Source organism: Scomber scombrus, chromosome 19 (genome assembly GCF_963691925.1).
Source record: "Scomber scombrus chromosome 19, fScoSco1.1, whole genome shotgun sequence".
Lineage (NCBI taxonomy): Eukaryota > Metazoa > Chordata > Actinopteri > Scombriformes > Scombridae > Scomber > Scomber scombrus.
Genome location: NC_084988.1, coordinates 86,971 through 104,470, shown reverse-complemented (window position 1 = coordinate 104,470; position 17,500 = coordinate 86,971). Strand labels below are relative to the sequence as shown.

The window sequence follows — 17,500 nt, the reverse complement described above, 5'->3', positions numbered from 1 at the left end:
TAATGATGAATAAACACTTTAATTAAACTCATCTTTCTACAGAACTGAAGCACTGTTTTATTTTATATGAAATATTTTTCATGTTTAAAGTGAAAGTTAATGTTTCAGTTATGATGAATAAACCACTTTTGAACATTTCTCTTTGTGATGATGATGTCACAGCGTCCTTTACAGAGCGTCTCTTCTTCTTCTCTCTGCATGTCAGGTGACCTCTGACCCCCCGCTGGACGACTGTCCTGGCCATGTGAAGTCTGGTTTTTTAGCAGCAGAAGAAGAAGCAGCTGTAGTGGGCGGAGCCTCAGGCGGTGCTCGCAGCTTTCGATTGGACGTTGAGCTTCAGGTGAACTTCTTCTTAGTGGCCGTGAAACGCTCCATGTACTGAAACACAGAGCATCACCGTTACTACGGTAACCAGGGTACATCACCACGGTAACAAGGTTAAATCACCACGGTAACCATGTTAATCACCACGGTAACCAGGTTAATCACCACGGTAACCATGTTAATCACCACGGTAACCAGGTTATATCACCACGGTAACCAGGTTATGTCACCACGGTAACCAGGTTTATCACCACGGTAACCATGTTAATCACCACGGTAACCAGGTTAATCACCACGGTAAGCAGGTTATATCACCACGGTAACCATGTTAATCACGACGGTAACCAGGTTAATCACCACGGTAACAGACCTTTTCGTAGCCCTGCAGGTCTCGGAGGTTCTTCACCTCGAACAGGTTTCCCTCCACAGAGAACAGGGACACCTGAGAGTCCAGCAGAACCGCCTCAGGAACCGCTGACAGCTCCAAGCAGTTCTCCTCCAGACGCAGAACCTTCAGACGGGGACAACGAGAGACCTCCGTCGCCAGGACCGAGATCTGGGGGGGGGGGGGGGGGGGGGGGAAATCCTTTAATCAATACTCCATGATTACCTGTTCACTACCTGGGTCTGGGTCTGGTACCTGGGTCTGGTACCTGGGTCTGGTACCTGGTTCTGGTACCTGGGTCTGGTAACTGGGTCTAGTCTGGTACCTGGGTCTGGTACCTGGGTCTGGTACCTGGTTCTGGTACCTGGTTCTGGTACCTGGGTCTGGTTCTGGTACCTGGTTCTGGTTCAGGTTGATCTCGATGGCCTGCAGCTCGGACACGTCTGGGGGGACAGTCTGGATCTGGTTCCGGGACAGGTCCAGCAGGTCCAGGTGTCTCAGGGCTCCGAGTCCAGACGGGAACTCTGAGATCCGGTTCCCTGAGAGCCGCAGGGTCCGCAGGGCCCGGAGCTGGTTCAGGGAGGGGGGTAGCTGCTGGATCCGGTTCTGGTTCAGACTCAGAGTCTCCAGCTTCTTCAGGGACCCAATCTCTGGGGGGATGGAACCTGGGACAGGAAGTACACGTTAGGCCACCAGAACTTTCACAATAAAAGTCTGATGTGGATCAGGACTGATGTGGATCAGGACTCACTGAGCCGGTTCTGGTTCAGGATCAGGGTTTTGAGCAGCAGGAAGTTCTTGATGGAAACAGGAAGTACTTCGATCTTATTCTCAGAGAGATCGACGGTCCGAAGAGACGAGAGGCGGAGCAACTCCTCTGGGATCTATAGGGGGGGGGCAGAGGGGGGGAGAAGAGGAGGGGGGGTACATCATCAGTGACCCAACACATCCTGACTACCATCAACTCCTCTACTTCCTCCTCTACTTCTTCCTCTACTTCCCCCTCTACTTCTTCCTCTACTTCCCTCTCTACTTCTTCCTCTACTTCCCTCTCTACTTCTTCCTCTACTTCCTCCTCTACTTCCCTCTCTACTTCTTCCTCTACTTCCCTCTCTACTTCTTCCTCTACTTCCTCCTCTACTTCCCTCTCTACTTCCCCCTCTACTTCCCCCTCTACTTCCCCCTCTACTTCTTCCTCTACTTCCCCCTCTACTTCCTCCTCTACTTCCCCCTCTACTTCTTCCTCTACTTCCCCGTCTACTTCTTCCTCTACTTCCTCCTCTACTTCTTCCTCTACTTCCTCCTCTCCTCCCGCCTCTACTTCCTCCTCTACTTCCCCCTCTACTTCTTCCTCTACTTCCCCCTCTACTTCCTCCTTTACTTCCCCCTCTACTTCTTCCTCTACTTCCTCCTCTACTTCTTCCTCTACTTCCCCGTCTACTTCTTCCTCTACTTCTTCCTCTACTTCCCCCTCTACTTCTTCCTCTACTTCTTCCTCTACTTCCCCGTCTACTTCTTCCTCTACTTCTTCCTCTACTTCCTCCTCTACTTCTTCCTCTACTTCCCTCTCTACTTCCCCCTCTACTTCCTCCTCTACTTCCTCCTCAGTTTCACACTACAAACAGCTTCTTGCCCAAACTGTTGAGCTAATGAACACTGTTTGCAGCTTTATTGCTCTTATAGATTATTAATGTTTTATTTATGTTCTTATGACTCAGAGAGTCTACGTTTCCTTATATTGTTGTCTGACCCTCAATATGATGATAAACTAAATAAACAACCGAGAACTGTGGAGCTAATGCGTTAAAAAGTAATCAAATTACTCTAACAGGCTGTAGTTCCAGTAATCAGATTACTCTAACAGGCTGTAGTTCCAGTAATCAGATTACTCTAACAGGCTGTAGTTCCAGTAATCAGATTACTCTAACAGGCTGTAGTTCCAGTAATCAGATTACCTCCAGCAGGCCCTTCCCGGTCAGCTGGAACACGCCCGTCTTCTGTGACGTCTCCAGGTGAGACTTCAGCGCGCTGTTCCCCATCGTCCAATCAGGGAGAAGTTTACCTGTCTGTGACCTCTGACCTCTGTGCAGGTGATCAGCTGATGCTCAGATAGGACTTCCTGTCATATCCAGACAGGAAGTCCTCCTAATACTTCTTCGGTGGTGTTAATAGGGATCAGGCTCCTTCTTCTTCGGTGGTGTTAATCCCTGCAGGATAAAAACAATAACAGGCTAAATGCTAACAGCTAACAGCTAGCTGCTAACAGCTGTTTCCTGTCCTACAGGTTCAACTCCAATGTCACAAATTACACACAGTGACGTCACGGAACGCCTCACAGACGTCACGGTTGATGTTTACAGTGTTAGCTGTTATACTGTTAGCTGCTAACTGCTAGCTGCAGCTCCGTTAACGGGACCGTGTTACTTACGTCACAGCGTCCGGTCTTAGATACGGCGCCGGTACCGACCGGAAGTGTTTAAACGGTCAGATTTTAAAAATAAAACGTCAAATAGTTTAAATATTAAAAGTTTAAAGCTTTGAAGCCGCTGCTGGAGCTGCTGCCTCAGCCAATAGGAGCACTGCACACTCCTCTGTCACTGCGGGCATGCGCAGTGACAGAGGAGTTAACGCCCTGTTTTGGTTCTTCTTCGGTGGTGTTTCCCCCCCCCCCCCCCCGCACACACACTAACAGTGACACACACACACACACTAACAGTGCTGATCAACCAGAGGAGGGGGGGTTAGAGGAGGCTCTACATAGTCCGGTACCGGACAGGACCGGCAGGTGACGCTAAGCAGCTTAAAGCCGGTTTATCAATCTGCCAAAAACTCAAAGAAGAAGAAGAAAACGAATCGTGAGGCGGGCTCCGGTCCGGTGTTACTACCGGAGACGTTCCTGCAGTTTCAACGGTGTTTAACGGTGTTTAACGGTGTTTAACGGTAAGAATTAAACTCCAACAATGTTTCTGTTTAACTGTTAACTGGTGTAACTGGTGTTAATGGTGTAACTGGTGTTAATGGTGTAACTGGTGTTAATGGTGTAACTGGTGTTAATGGTGTAACTGGTGTAACTGGTGTTAATGGTGTAACTGGTGTTAATGGTGTAACTGGTGTTAATGGTGTAACTGGTGTTAATGGTGTAACTGGTGACTTCCTCACATTACAGATGCGTTACGTGAATGAACATAATTTAATTGACATGAATGGTTAATAACTAAACTGAAATCTATGTTTTATGTGTTAAGTGCCTTCAGATGACTGTTGTTGTGATTTTGGGTTTTATAAAGATTGATAGATACAATTAAAGGCTTTAAGGAGAACAAATACATTAAAGTCACCAGTTAACCTGGTCACCAGTTAACCTGGTCACCAGTTAACATAGTCACCAGTTAACCTGGTCACCAGTTAACACGGTCACCGGTTAACCTGGTCACCAGTTAACACGGTCACCGGTTAACCTGGTCACCAGTTAACCTGGTCACCAGTTAACAGAGTCACCAGTTAACCTGGTCACCGGTTAACCTGGTCACCGGTTAACCTGGTCACCGGTTAACCTGGTCACCGGTTAACAGGGTCACCAGTTAACAGAGTCACCAGTTAACCTGGTCACCAGTTAACCTGGTCACCAGTTAACAGAGTCACCAGTTAACACGGTCACCAGTTAACCTGGTCACCGGTTAACCTGGTCACCGGTTAACCTGGTCACCGGTTAACCTGGTCACCGGTTAACAGGGTCACCAGTTAACAGAGTCCCCAGTTAACCTGGTCACCAGTTAACCTGGTCACCAGTTAACACAGTCACCAGTTAACATAGTCACCAGTTAACCTGGTCACCAGTTAACACGGTCACCAGTTAACATAGTCACCGGTTAACACAGTCACCAGTTAACAGAGTCACCAGTTAACCTGGTCACCAGTTAACCTGGTCACCAGTTAACACAGTCACCAGTTAACACAGTCACCAGTTAACCTGGTCACCAGTTAACACGGTCACCAGTTAACATAGTCACCGGTTAACACGGTCACCAGTTAACACAGTCACCAGTTAACCTGGTCACCAGTTAACATAGTCACCAGTTAACAGAGTCACCAGTTAACCTGGTCACCAGTTAACATAGTCACCAGTTAACATAGTCACCGGTTAACCTGGTCACCAGTTAACATAGTCACCAGTTAACATAGTCACCAGTTAACCTGGTCACCAGTTAACATAGTCACCAGTTAACAGAGTCACCAGTTAACCTGGTCACCAATTAACCTGGTCACCAGTTAACAGAGTCACCAGTTAACCTGGTCACCAGTTAACATGGTCACCAGTTAACATAGTCACCAGTTAACAGAGTCACCAGTTAACACGGTCACCAGTTAACATAGTCACCAGTTAACATGGTCACCAGTTAACATAGTCACCAGTTAACATAGTCACCAGTTAACATAGTCACCAGTTTACAGAGTCACCAGTTTACAGAGTCACCAGTTAACCTGGTCACCAGTTAACATAGTCACCAGTTAACATAGTCACCAGTTAACCTGGTCACCAGTTAACACAGTCACCAGTTAACATAGTCACCAGTTAACCTGGTCACCAGTTAACAGGGTCACCAGTTAACAGAGTCACCAGTTAACACAGTCACCGGTTAACACGGTCACCGGTTAACACAGTCACCAGTTAACACAGTCACCAGTTAACACAGTCACCAGTTAACAGAGTCACCAGTTAACCTGGTCACCAGTTAACATAGTCACCAGTTAACAGAGTCACCAGTTAACCTGGTCACCAGTTAACATAGTCACCAGTTAACACAGTCACCAGTTAACACAGTCACCAGTTAACACAGTCGCCAGTTAACACAGTCGCCAGTTAACCTGGTCACCAGTTAACATAGTCACCGGTTAACAAGGTCACCGGTTAACATAGGTCACCAGTTAACACAGTCACCAGTTAACACAGTCACCAGTTAACACAGTCACCAGTTAACACAGTCACCAGTTAACACAGTCACCAGTTAACAGAGTCACCAGTTAACCTGGTCACCAGTTAACATAGTCACCAGTTAACATAGTCACCAGTTAACCTGGTCACCAGTTAACACAGTCACCAGTTAACCTGGTCACCAGTTAACATAGTCACCAGTTAACACAGTCACCAGTTAACACAGTCACCAGTTAACACAGTCACCAGTTAACCTGGTCACCAGTTAACATAGTCACCAGTTAACCTGGTCACCAGTTAACACAGTCACCAGTTAACAGAGTCACCGGTTAACCTGGTCACCGGTTAACACGGTCACCGGTTAACACAGTCACCAGTTAACACAGTCACCAGTTAACACAGTCACCAGTTAACACAGTCACCAGTTAACAGAGTCACCAGTTAACCTGGTCACCAGTTAACATAGTCACCGGTTAACACGGTCACCGGTTAACAGGGTCACCGGTTAACACAGTCACCGGTTAACCTGGTCACTGGTTAACAGGGTCACCGGTTAACAGGGTCACCGGTTAACACGGTCACCGGTTAACAGGGTCACCGGTTAACACAGTCACCAGTTAACAGAGTCACCAGTTAACCTGGTCACCAGTTAACCTGGTCACCAGTTAACACAGTCACCAGTTAACACAGTCACCAGTTAACCTGGTCACCAGTTAACACGGTCACCAGTTAACATAGTCACCGGTTAACACGGTCACCAGTTAACACAGTCACCAGTTAACCTGGTCACCAGTTAACATAGTCACCAGTTAACAGAGTCACCAGTTAACCTGGTCACCAGTTAACATAGTCACCAGTTAACATAGTCACCGGTTAACCTGGTCACCAGTTAACATAGTCACCAGTTAACATAGTCACCAGTTAACCTGGTCACCAGTTAACATAGTCACCAGTTAACAGAGTCACCAGTTAACCTGGTCACCAATTAACCTGGTCACCAGTTAACAGAGTCACCAGTTAACCTGGTCACCAGTTAACATGGTCACCAGTTAACATAGTCACCAGTTAACAGAGTCACCAGTTAACACGGTCACCAGTTAACATAGTCACCAGTTAACATGGTCACCAGTTAACATAGTCACCAGTTAACATAGTCACCAGTTAACATAGTCACCAGTTTACAGAGTCACCAGTTTACAGAGTCACCAGTTAACCTGGTCACCAGTTAACATAGTCACCAGTTAACATAGTCACCAGTTAACCTGGTCACCAGTTAACACAGTCACCAGTTAACATAGTCACCAGTTAACCTGGTCACCAGTTAACAGGGTCACCAGTTAACAGAGTCACCAGTTAACACAGTCACCGGTTAACACGGTCACCGGTTAACACAGTCACCAGTTAACACAGTCACCAGTTAACACAGTCACCAGTTAACAGAGTCACCAGTTAACAGAGTCACCAGTTAACATAGTCACCAGTTAACAGAGTCACCAGTTAACCTGGTCACTGGTTAACAGGGTCACCGGTTAACCTGGTCACCGGTTAACAGGGTCACCGGTTAACAGGGTCACCGGTTAACACGGTCACCGGTTAACAGGGTCACCGGTTAACATAGTCACCGGTTAACAGGGTCACCGGTTAACCTGGTCACCGGTTAACCTGGTCACCGGTTAACAGGGTCACCAGTTAACCTGGTCACCCGGTTAACCTGGTCACCGGTTAACAGGGTCACCGGTTAACACGGTCACCGGTTAACATAGTCACCGGTTAACAGGGTCACCGGTTAACCTGGTCACCGGTTAACCTGGTCACCGGTTAACAGGGTCACCGGTTAACACGGTCACCGGTTAACATAGTCACCGGTTAACAGGGTCACCGGTTAACCTGGTCACCGGTTAACCTGGTCACCGGTTAACAGGGTCACCGGTTAACCTGGTCACCGGTTAACCTGGTCACCGGTTAACAGGGTCACCGGTTAACACATTCACCGGTTAACATAGTCACCGGTTAACAGGGTCACCGGTTAACCTGGTCACCGGTTAACCTGGTCACCGGTTAACAGGGTCACCGGTTAACACATTCACCGGTTAACATAGTCACCGGTTAACAGGGTCACCGGTTAACCTGGTCACCGGTTAACCTGGTCACCGGTTAACAGGGTCACCGGTTAACACATTCACCGGTTAACATAGTCACCGGTTAACAGGGTCACCGGTTAACCTGGTCACCGGTTAACCGGGTCACCGGTTAACCTGGTCACCGGTTAACCTGGTCACCGGTTAACACGGTCACCGGTTAACAGGGTCACCGGTTAACCTGGTCACCGGTTAACACGGTCACCGGTTAACCTGGTCACCGGTTAACACGGTCACCGGTTAACCTGGTCACCGGTTAACACGGTCACCGGTTAACCTGGTCACCGGTTAACACGGTCACCGGTTAACCTGGTCACCGGTTAACACGGTCACCGGTTAACAGGGTCACCGGTTAACACGGTCACCGGTTAACCTGGTCACCGGTTAACCTGGTCACCGGTTAACAGGGTCACCGGTTAACACGGTCACCAGTTAGAGTGAAACACCGGCTCTGTTGCAGATGGATCAGTTCTCGGTGAGTCCAGCTGCCGTCCTGCTGTCCAGATGTGTTTCCAGAGGAGTCGTTTCTCAGGTCAGACAGATGTTTATAATCTGAGTTAGTTTCAAGCAGCTGTGAGACTGAAACCAGATGTTCTTTTATCTATTATGCAGCAGCTAATAGGACAGTAACGAACAGAAGAGCCTCAATAACAACAATTAAGAACAATTAAGAATATGTACGAAAGCAATAAAAAATAATGTAACATTATGAACAAGAATAATATTTAGTGTTGAATCATAATATACCTGAGTTTGTTATTGCACAGCTGAACTGGAATTATTAGTATACATGAAATACTGAGTAGAGATTCACAGCAGATATTATAACTAACTTATTTTAATAGTTCAGTAATCTGTTGATGGATTATTATTATTATTATTATTATTATTATTATTATTTGGTCAGAATATGATGAAATGTAAAATGTAATGTTTCCTGAATCTGACTCGGATGTTTACTGCCAGAAAAGATTCACATGAAGAAGACTCCAAATCAAAACATGTTAGTGATTAATCAGTAAATCATCATGTCTGACAGGAGCAGATAGACTCCGCCTCCTGCAGCCAGAGCTCCGCCTTCTCCTCTCACCTGCACGAAGCTGAGCAGCGAATCAGAGCGCAGAGACAGCTGGATGAGGTACGCTGCCGTCTGATCATTGGTTAATACATGTGTTAATGTATGTATCACCTGTCTATCACCTGTCTGACTCTCACCTGTCTGACTCTCACCTGTCTGACTCTCACCTGTCTGTCTCTCACCTGTCTGTCTCTCACCTGTCTGTCTATCACCTGTCTGACTCTCACCTGTCTGACTCTCACCTGTCTGTCTATCACCTGTCTGTCTATCACCTGTCTGACTCTCACCTGTCTGTCTCTCACCTGTCTGTCTCTCACCTGTCCACCTGTCCGTCTCTCACCTGTCTGTCTCTTACCTGTCTGTCTCTCACCTGTCTGTCTATCACCTGTCTGACTCTCACCTGTCTGTCTCTCACCTGTCTGACTCTCACCTGTCTGTCTATCACCTGTCTGTCTCTCACCTGTCTGTCTCTCACCTGTCTGTCTCTCACCTGTCTGTCTATCACCTGTCCACCTGTCTGTCTCTCACCTGTCTGTCTCTCACCTGTCTGTCTATCACCTGTCCACCTGTCTGTCTCTCACCTGTCTGTGTCTCACCTGTCCACCTGTCTGTCTCTCACCTGTCCACCTGTCTGTCTCTCACCTGTCTGTCTCTCACCTGTCTGTCTCTCACCTGTCCACCTGTCTGTCTCTCACCTGTCTGTGTCTCACCTGTCCACCTGTCTGTCTCTCACCTGTCTGTCTCTCACCTGTCCACCTGTCTGTCTCTCACCTGTCTGTGTCTCACCTGTCCACCTGTCTGTCTCTCACCTGTCTGTGTCTCACCTGTCCACCTGTCTGTCTCTCACCTGTCTGTCTCTCACCTGTCCACCTGTCTGTCTCTCACCTGTCTGTGTCTCACCTGTCCACCTGTCTGACTCTCACCTGTCTGTCTCTCACCTGTCTGTCTCTCACCTGTTTGTCTCTCACCTGTTTGTCTCTCACCTGTCCACCTGTCTGTCTCACCTGTCCACCTGTCTGTATCTCACCTGTCTGTCTCTCACCTGTCTGTCTATCACCTGTCTGTGTCTCACCTGTCCACCTGTCTGTCTCTCACCTGTCTGTCTCTCACCTGTCTGTCTCTCACCTGTCCACCTGTCTGTCTCTCACCTGTCTGTCTCTCACCTGTCTGTCTCTCACCTGTCCACCTGTCTGTCTCTCACCAGGTGAGGCTGCAGGTGGAGTTGCTGCAGGTGGAGAAGCAGAGCGCCGACGTCACGCACAGATTCTACCTCAGTGAGTGTTTGATGCTGCAGACATTACCTGTCTGTCTCACCTGTCTGTCTCACCTGTCTGTCTCACCTGTTGCCTGTCCTGCAGCTGGGCGTCTCCAGATGTTACAGGTGTTCTGTGGACACCTGCAGGACGTCCTGAAGGAGAACAGCAGCCTGAGACAAAGACTGATGAGGCCGCTGGGTCGCACCAACCTTCCAGTCCAGGCTCACCTGCACAGGTAGCAACTGTAACCATAGCAACCTCTGTTTGAATGGGCTGTAGATACAGCCAGGTGTGTGTGTAATGTTCCAGGTGTGTGTGTAATGTTCCGTGTGTGTGTGTGTGTGTGTGTGTGTGTGTGTGTGTGTGTGTGTGTGTGTGTGTGTGTGTGTGTGTGTGTGTGTGTGTGTGTGTGATGTTCCAGGTGTGTGTGTGATGTTCCAGGTGTGTGTGTGATGTTCCAGGTGTGTGTGTGATGTTCCAGGTGTGTGTGTGATGTTCCAGGTGTGTGTGTGATGTTCCAGGTGTGTGTGTAATGTTCCAGGTGTGTGTGTGTGTAATGTTCCAGGTGTGTAGTGGAGGTTGTGCAGATGATGTTTGACTTCATTAAGACGTTGGAGGAGAAGATGAACATCATCAGAAACTTTCCAACTGCCAGAAACCAACTCAGTCAGCTGGTGAGTCATGTGACCAAAACTGCTGTCATATACTGTGTGTGTGTGTGTGTGTGTGTGTTATAATAACTGTGTGTGTGTGTGTTATAATAACTGTAACTCTGCGTGTGTGTGTGTGTGTGTGTGTGTTATAATAACTGTAACTGTGTGTCTGTGTGTGTGTGTGTGTTATAATAACTGTAACTGTGTGTGTGTGTGTGTGTGTGTGTGTGTGTGTGTGTGTGTGTGTGTGTGTGTGTTATAATAACTGTAACTGTGTGTGTGTGTGTGTGTGTGTTATAATAACTGTAACTCTGTGTGTGTGTGTGTGTGTGTGTGTGTGTGTGTGTGTGTGTGTTATAATAACTGTAACTGTGTGTGTGTGTGTGTGTGTGTTATAATAACTGTAACTCTGTGTGTGTGTGTGTGTTATAATAACTGTAACTGTGTGTGTGTGTGTGTGTGTGTGTGTGTGTTATAATAACTGTAACTGTGTGTGTGTGTGTGTGTGTGTGTGTGTGTGTGTGTGTGTTATAATAACTGTAACTGTGTGTGTGTTATAATAACTGTAACTGTGTGTGTGTGTGTGTGTGTGTGTGTGTGTCTCTATCAGAACTCGTCTCTCTCTCAGCTGATCTCTCAGGTAGCAGAAGTCGAGACTTTGTCCAATCAGGTTCTTCAGTGGAAGGAAGTCCGCAGCAGCCTGCTGAGTGACAGCTCAGCATGAGGAGTCCTGCTCCTCCTCATCATCCTCTCCTCCTCCTGCTCCTCCTCCTCCTCTACTCCTGCTCCTCCTCCTCATCATCCTCATCATCCTCTACTCCTCCTCCTCATCATCCTCTACTCCTCTACTCCTCCTGCTCCTCCTCTACTCCTGCTCCTCCTCCTCCTCCTCTACTCCTTCTCCTCCATTACTCATCCTCTACTCCTCCTCCTGCTCTTCCTCTACTCCTGCTCCTCCTCATCATCCTCTACTCCTTCTCCTCCATTACTCATCCTCTACTCCTCTCCTCCTCCTGCTCCTCTTCCTCCTCCTCCTCCTCCTCCTCCTCCTCCTCCTCCTACTCCTCCTCCTCCTGCTCCTCCTACTCCTCCTCCTCCTGCTCCTCCTACTCCTCCTGCTACTCCTCCTGCTCCTCCTCCTGCTCCTCCTACTCCTCCTGCTCCTCCTACTCCTCCTGCTCCTCCTGCTCCTCCTCCTCCCAGTGTTTGCTGTAGTCAGTAGTAATATTTTAGGTGCATTAAACCTTTAACTATTTTATATTTAGATGATTAAATGAAGTCTTTTATATTTCAGTGTTTTTTACAGAACATTAAAAAAGTGAATAAAAACATGTTGTGCGTGTTTATTGTGTATTTACCGTCTGCAACGGGTTGATTCATGTTGTTGCTATGGCAACAGCGCAACGCGACTTAGTAACGACGATGGCCGTCAGATGTTTTTACAGTCTGTAGTTTAAACTCATAGATACAGTATATATATCTATAGATATATATATATATATTTATAGATATATATCTATTTATATATATTTATATATATATACTGACAGTAAATATATGTGTGGTTCAAACTGAACTACAGATAAATGAGATTAAACATCCAGCAGAGGACGAAGCGGCTCAAAGCTCTGAATATAAACCAGGTTAGTAACATACTGTAAATACATTATATAAACTATGGTAAATACCAGCGGAAGTGTATTAATACTTCTACCAGTAATAAATGTAATGTATTACTCATAACGCGTTACGTTACTAACTTTATTAACTTAATTACACTACTAGTTACATTACTTTACTCCGTAGCAACGCCGGTGTTGTGATAATAAATCAATAACAGTGGATCATCATAACACCATGTTAATATTATTATAATAATAATATACAAGCTGCTCAGAGACACGTTTCCTTCCTGATCACAGCAGAGCAGAGCTGGGGACTCTAGACTCGAGTTGGACTTAAGTCTCACTAAACTGACTTCAGACTCGAGACTCGAGAACAATCTTTATTTCATGTTATTATTATTATTCTCATTATTTATCTGTCATTCATCTTTTTGTATGATCTCTGGCTCTGAGCTAGATGTAAACACCAACGTCATGCCACGCGCATGCGCCGTGTGTGAAGCGCATCTTCAGTATCAGACATTGACAAGTTCAGCAGGAGCCTCAGATCATTACGTTGCCTTCACACTCCCGTTTTTCCCTGGTTCTCCCATATTTCGAACCCATCTCCCGCCGCCCTCCCGTCATTTCTCCCGTAATTGACAAGCCCCAAATTTCTTTGTTAATAATAATAAGAAGCGCACAATAGCAAAGGTTTTATTTTGAAAGCTCAGACAGGAAACCACAGCGACTCCGTTATTTAGTGCCACTAACTTAGTGGCTCCGCTACTAATTATTAACAAACACAACGTTGCGTTAACTATGGTCATTTTATATATATATATATTTTATAATATCCCCACACATTCCCTGCTGTGTGTTAAGCAGCAGATTAAAGGTGTGTTTGTACCACAGTGTTAAACTGCAGTGTTTCTGTGATGTTCATGTTTTGTTATATTTTACAACATTGTTAAAATAAATATTTTTTTGTTGAAGAAAAGTTTATGGTTATGGAATTGAAATAATTCTTAGTGTATGTTTCTTCACATCACATTGCAGTAGATTCTCTATAGTGAACCTACCATTGGTACATGTTCATACTGTCCTATATCAAGGTCTAGGTCAAGGTAACAGCCGAAGGTAGATCTGGTGACAGTTTCAGGAGAGGGCATCTCAACATACAAACAGATACTTACATACAAACTTCAGTGACAGCAGACAGTTAAAACAGACATGGGCAGGTGCTCGCAAGGCTAACTGATCAGGATGAAGGATTGTACAGATCTAAGGTCAGAATTTGAATTTGATTTAGTGTTGGTGAGAGACTTGAGACTTGTAAACAGCTCTGCAGCAAAGTGTTCCTAATGACGCCGAATGCTCACTATTATATTATATTATATTATATTATATTATATTATATTATATTATATTATATTATATTATATTATATTATATTATATAAGTGGTTTGGTCCTCTGACTGATATATTATTATTATGACATCATTAGATTATTAATAGTGAAGCATCAGTGTTAGAGCAGCATGTTACTGTTGTAGCTGCTGGAGGTGGAGCTAGTTTACACTACTTTATATACAGTTAGCTAGTTTAGTCCAGTGGTTCCCAACCTAGGGGTGGGGCCCCTCCGAAGGGTCAGCAGATAAATGTGAGGGGTGGTGAGATGATTAATAAAGAAACAGGATCAGTGTTTGTTGTTTCCAGGATGTGTAACAGGAAGATCAACAAGAGATTTATTTCAATAATCAAAATTATAAATGATAAATGTTATTGTAACAGCCAACAACACTTCAGCGGTTGGTTGGTTCACTAACACTTCAGCGGTTGGTTGGTTGGTTGGTTGGTTCACTAACACTTCAGCGGTTGGTTGGTTCACTAACACTTCAGCGGTTGGTTGGTTGGTTCACTAACACTTCAGCGGTTGGTTGGTTGGTTCACTAACACTTCAGCGGTTGGTTGGTTGGTTCACTAACACTACAGCGGTTGGTTCACTAACACTTCAGCGGTTGGTTCACCAACAATTCAGCGGTTGGTTGGTTCACCAACAATTCAGCAGTTGGTTGGTTGGTTCACCAACACTTCAGCGGTTGGTTGGTTGGTTGGTTCACCAACACTTCAGCGGTTGGTTGGTTCACCAACACTTCAGCGGTTGGTTCACTAACACTTCAGCGGTTGGTTGGTTCACTAAAACTTCAGCGGTTGGTTGGTTCACTAACACTTCAGCGGTTGGTTGGTTGGTTCACTAACACTTCAGCGGTTGGTTCACCAACACTTCAGCGGTTGGTTGGTTGGTTCACCAACACTTCAGCGGTTGGTTCACTAACACTTCAGCGGTTGGTTGGTTCACTAACACTTCAGCGGTTGGTTGGTTGGTTGGTTCACTAACACTTCAGCGGTTGGTTCACCAACAATTCAGCAGTTGGTTGGTTCACCAACACTTCAGCGGTTGGTTGGTTCACTAACACTTCAGCGGTTGGTTGGTTGGTTGGTTGGTTGGTTGGTTCACTAACACTTCAGCGGTTGGTTGGTTGGTTGGTTGGTTCACTAACACTTCAGCGGTTGGTTGGTTGGTTGGTTCACTAACACTTCAGCGGTTGGTTGGTTCACTAACACTTCAGCAGTTGGTTGGTTCACCAACACTTCAGCGGTCGGTTGGTTCACTAACACTTCAGCGGTTGGTTGGTTGGTTCACCAACACTTCAGCATTTGGTTGGTTCACCAACACTTCAGCGGTTGGTTGGTTGGTTCACCAACACTTCAGCAGTTGGTTGGTTCACTAACACTTCAGCAGTTGGTTGGTTCACCAACACTTCAGCGGTTAGTTGGTTCACCAACAATTCAGCAGTTGGTTGGTTCACCAACACTTCAGCGGTTGGTTGGTTGGTTGGTTGGTTCACTAACACTTCAGCGGTTGGTTGGTTGGTTCACCAACACTTCAGCAGTTGGTTGTTTCACCAACACTTCAGCGGTTGGTTGGTTGGTTCACCAACACTTCAGCAGTTGGTTGGTTCACCAACACTTCAGCGGTTAGTTGGTTCACCAACAATTCAGCAGTTGGTTGGTTCACCAACACTTCAGCGGTTGGTTGGTTCACTAACACTTCAGCGGTTAGTTGGTTCACCAACACTTCAGCGGTTGGTTGGTTGGTTCAGTAACACTTCAGCGGTTGGTTGCTTGGTTCACTAACACTTCAGCGGTTGGTTGGTTGGTTCACTAACACTTCAGCGGTTGGTTCACCAACACTTCAGCGGTTGGTTGGTTGGTTCACTAACACTTCAGCGGTTGGTTGGTTGGTTCACTAACACTTCAGCGGTTGGTTGGTTGGTTGGTTCACTAACACTTCAGCGGTTGGTTGGTTCACCAACACTTCAGCGGTTGGTTGGTTGGTTCACTAACACTTCAGCGGTTGGTTGGTTCACCAACACCAACAAACCGGCTCAGAAACACTTTCTTTTCTTTGGGCATCAGGCTCCTGAACAGTCTCTGACCCCCTTCAGCACCTTGTAAACCGATCAAACTAACAGAATCAACAGAGATAGACTGTGTGGAAATAGATCTTAAATTTGTGATGTGGTCTGATGTGGTCTGATGTGGTCTGTGTTTGGGGGTCAGGACCAGCAGCTGACATGGATCCAACCTCCAGGACTCGGAGGTCTCAGCATCTCTACCGGCGGTTTATGAGCGACGCCGCCACCGGACTCAGGTTCTCTCAGACCGCCACGGAGCCGGACTCCTTCAGCTGGGACCACTTCCTGTTCAGCCGGGACCACTTCCTGTTCAGGTCCACTGGAGTCCTGAGACCAGCTGCCAGGAAGACGCTTTCCAGACCAGGTCCAGAGACCCGGCGGGCTCTGCCCCTGTTAGCGGGGTTCAGAGACTTACTGGACCAGATCCAAAACCAGGTCCAGGTCCAAAACCAGATCCACAACCAGGTCCATGTCCAAAACCAGGACCAGGTCCACAACCAGGACCAGGTCCACAACCAGGTCCAGGTCCACAACCAGGACCACAACCAGGACCAGGTCCACAACCAGGTCCAGGTCCAAAAACAGATCCACAACCAGGTCCAGATCTACAACCAGGACCAGATCCACAACCAGAACCAGATCCACAACCAGATCCAGGTCCAAAACCAGGACCAGATCCACAACCAGGACCAGATCCACAACCAGGTCCAGATCCAAAACCAGATCCAGATCATCTCAGAGGACTCCAAGTACCACAAGAGTAAGTTGAAGCTCAGACTGTGTGTGACCCTGACCCTGATCCTGACCCTGATCCAGTCTGACTCTTTTATTTTGTTTCAGGTCTTGACGGTCTGGATCCGGAAGGGTTTTTGGCTTCACAGTGTTCAGACCCGGATGGAGACTGTAGGGGGGTCATCCAGAGACTTTTAACACAATTCTTCCCCCAACAGGACCAGGACCAGGACCAGGACCAGGACAAGGACCAGGACCAGGACCAGGACCAGCCGGACACCCGGGACCAGGACCAGGACCAGCCGGACCGCGTCCCTGAAGTCCGGTTGCTGGTCTCTCTGCTCGCCTGCTTCAGCAGTCAGACGGTGAGCTAGCATGATGCTACGATGCTAACTAACAGTCTGATGGGCTCATAGAGAGAGGAAGGTTTCAGGTTTATTCTGGTTCTGTGTGGTCCAGATTCTGGTTCGTTCTCTTCTGGCTGAACTTCTGAACTGCTGCAACATTTCCAACCGACTGCTGATCTGCAGCACGATGAGCCTCCTGCAGTGGCCCCTGAACCAGGTACAACCCCCCCCCCCCCACCTGAACCAGGTACAACCCCCCCCCCCCCACCTGAACCAGGTACAACACCCCCCCCCCCCCCCCCCTCAGTGGCCCCCAGGCGGGGAGTTCCGGTCCTCTGCAATGAGGCCAACCAGGAAGTAACTTAAAACTGCATTCTATCAAAAGGCCACCAGGGGGCGACCGTTTTGGTGTCAAAAGGACTTCCGTCTCTATACAAGTCAATGGAGAATTCACCAACTTCTCACTTGATTTCTAACCTCATCAAACGCCCCCCCCCCCATCTGTCCCTCCTCCAGTGGCCCCTGAACCAGGTACACCCCCCCCCCCCCCACCATAACACCATTTTT

At 47.2% G+C, this 17,500-nt stretch overlaps 2 protein-coding genes across 6 annotated transcripts; one reads left to right on the top strand and one right to left on the bottom strand.

Annotated features, from left to right (window-relative positions):
- Positions 1-2: 2 nt before the first annotated feature.
- On the bottom strand, positions 3-3,304 carry lrrc57 (leucine rich repeat containing 57). 4 transcript variants are annotated; one of them, XM_062440314.1, is made up of 7 exons: positions 3,138-3,304; positions 2,862-2,916; positions 2,665-2,828; positions 1,461-1,593; positions 1,106-1,374; positions 695-880; positions 3-378 (listed from the first exon to the last, which is right to left on the bottom strand). In XM_062440314.1, the coding sequence occupies exons 3-7, from the start codon at positions 2,746-2,748 to the stop codon at positions 337-339; spliced, it is 714 nt and encodes a 237-aa protein (XP_062296298.1). In that variant the 5' UTR covers positions 2,749-2,828; positions 2,862-2,916; positions 3,138-3,304; the 3' UTR covers positions 3-336. The 4 variants fall into 4 exon arrangements, with proteins under 4 accessions (XP_062296298.1, XP_062296295.1, XP_062296299.1 ...); XM_062440311.1 differs by having other exon boundaries at positions 2,665-2,916; XM_062440315.1 differs by lacking the exon at positions 3,138-3,304 and having other exon boundaries at positions 2,862-3,114.
- A 279-nt stretch (positions 3,305-3,583) lies between these two features.
- Positions 3,584-11,560, top strand: haus2 (HAUS augmin like complex subunit 2). 2 transcript variants are annotated; one of them, XM_062439757.1, is made up of 7 exons: positions 3,584-3,639; positions 8,241-8,312; positions 8,820-8,918; positions 10,063-10,132; positions 10,217-10,349; positions 10,680-10,788; positions 11,378-11,560. In XM_062439757.1, the coding sequence occupies exons 2-7, from the start codon at positions 8,241-8,243 to the stop codon at positions 11,489-11,491; spliced, it is 597 nt and encodes a 198-aa protein (XP_062295741.1). In that variant the 5' UTR covers positions 3,584-3,639; the 3' UTR covers positions 11,492-11,560. The 2 variants fall into 2 exon arrangements, with proteins under 2 accessions (XP_062295741.1, XP_062295740.1); XM_062439756.1 differs by having other exon boundaries at positions 3,598-3,649.
- Positions 11,561-17,500: the final 5,940 nt, after the last annotated feature.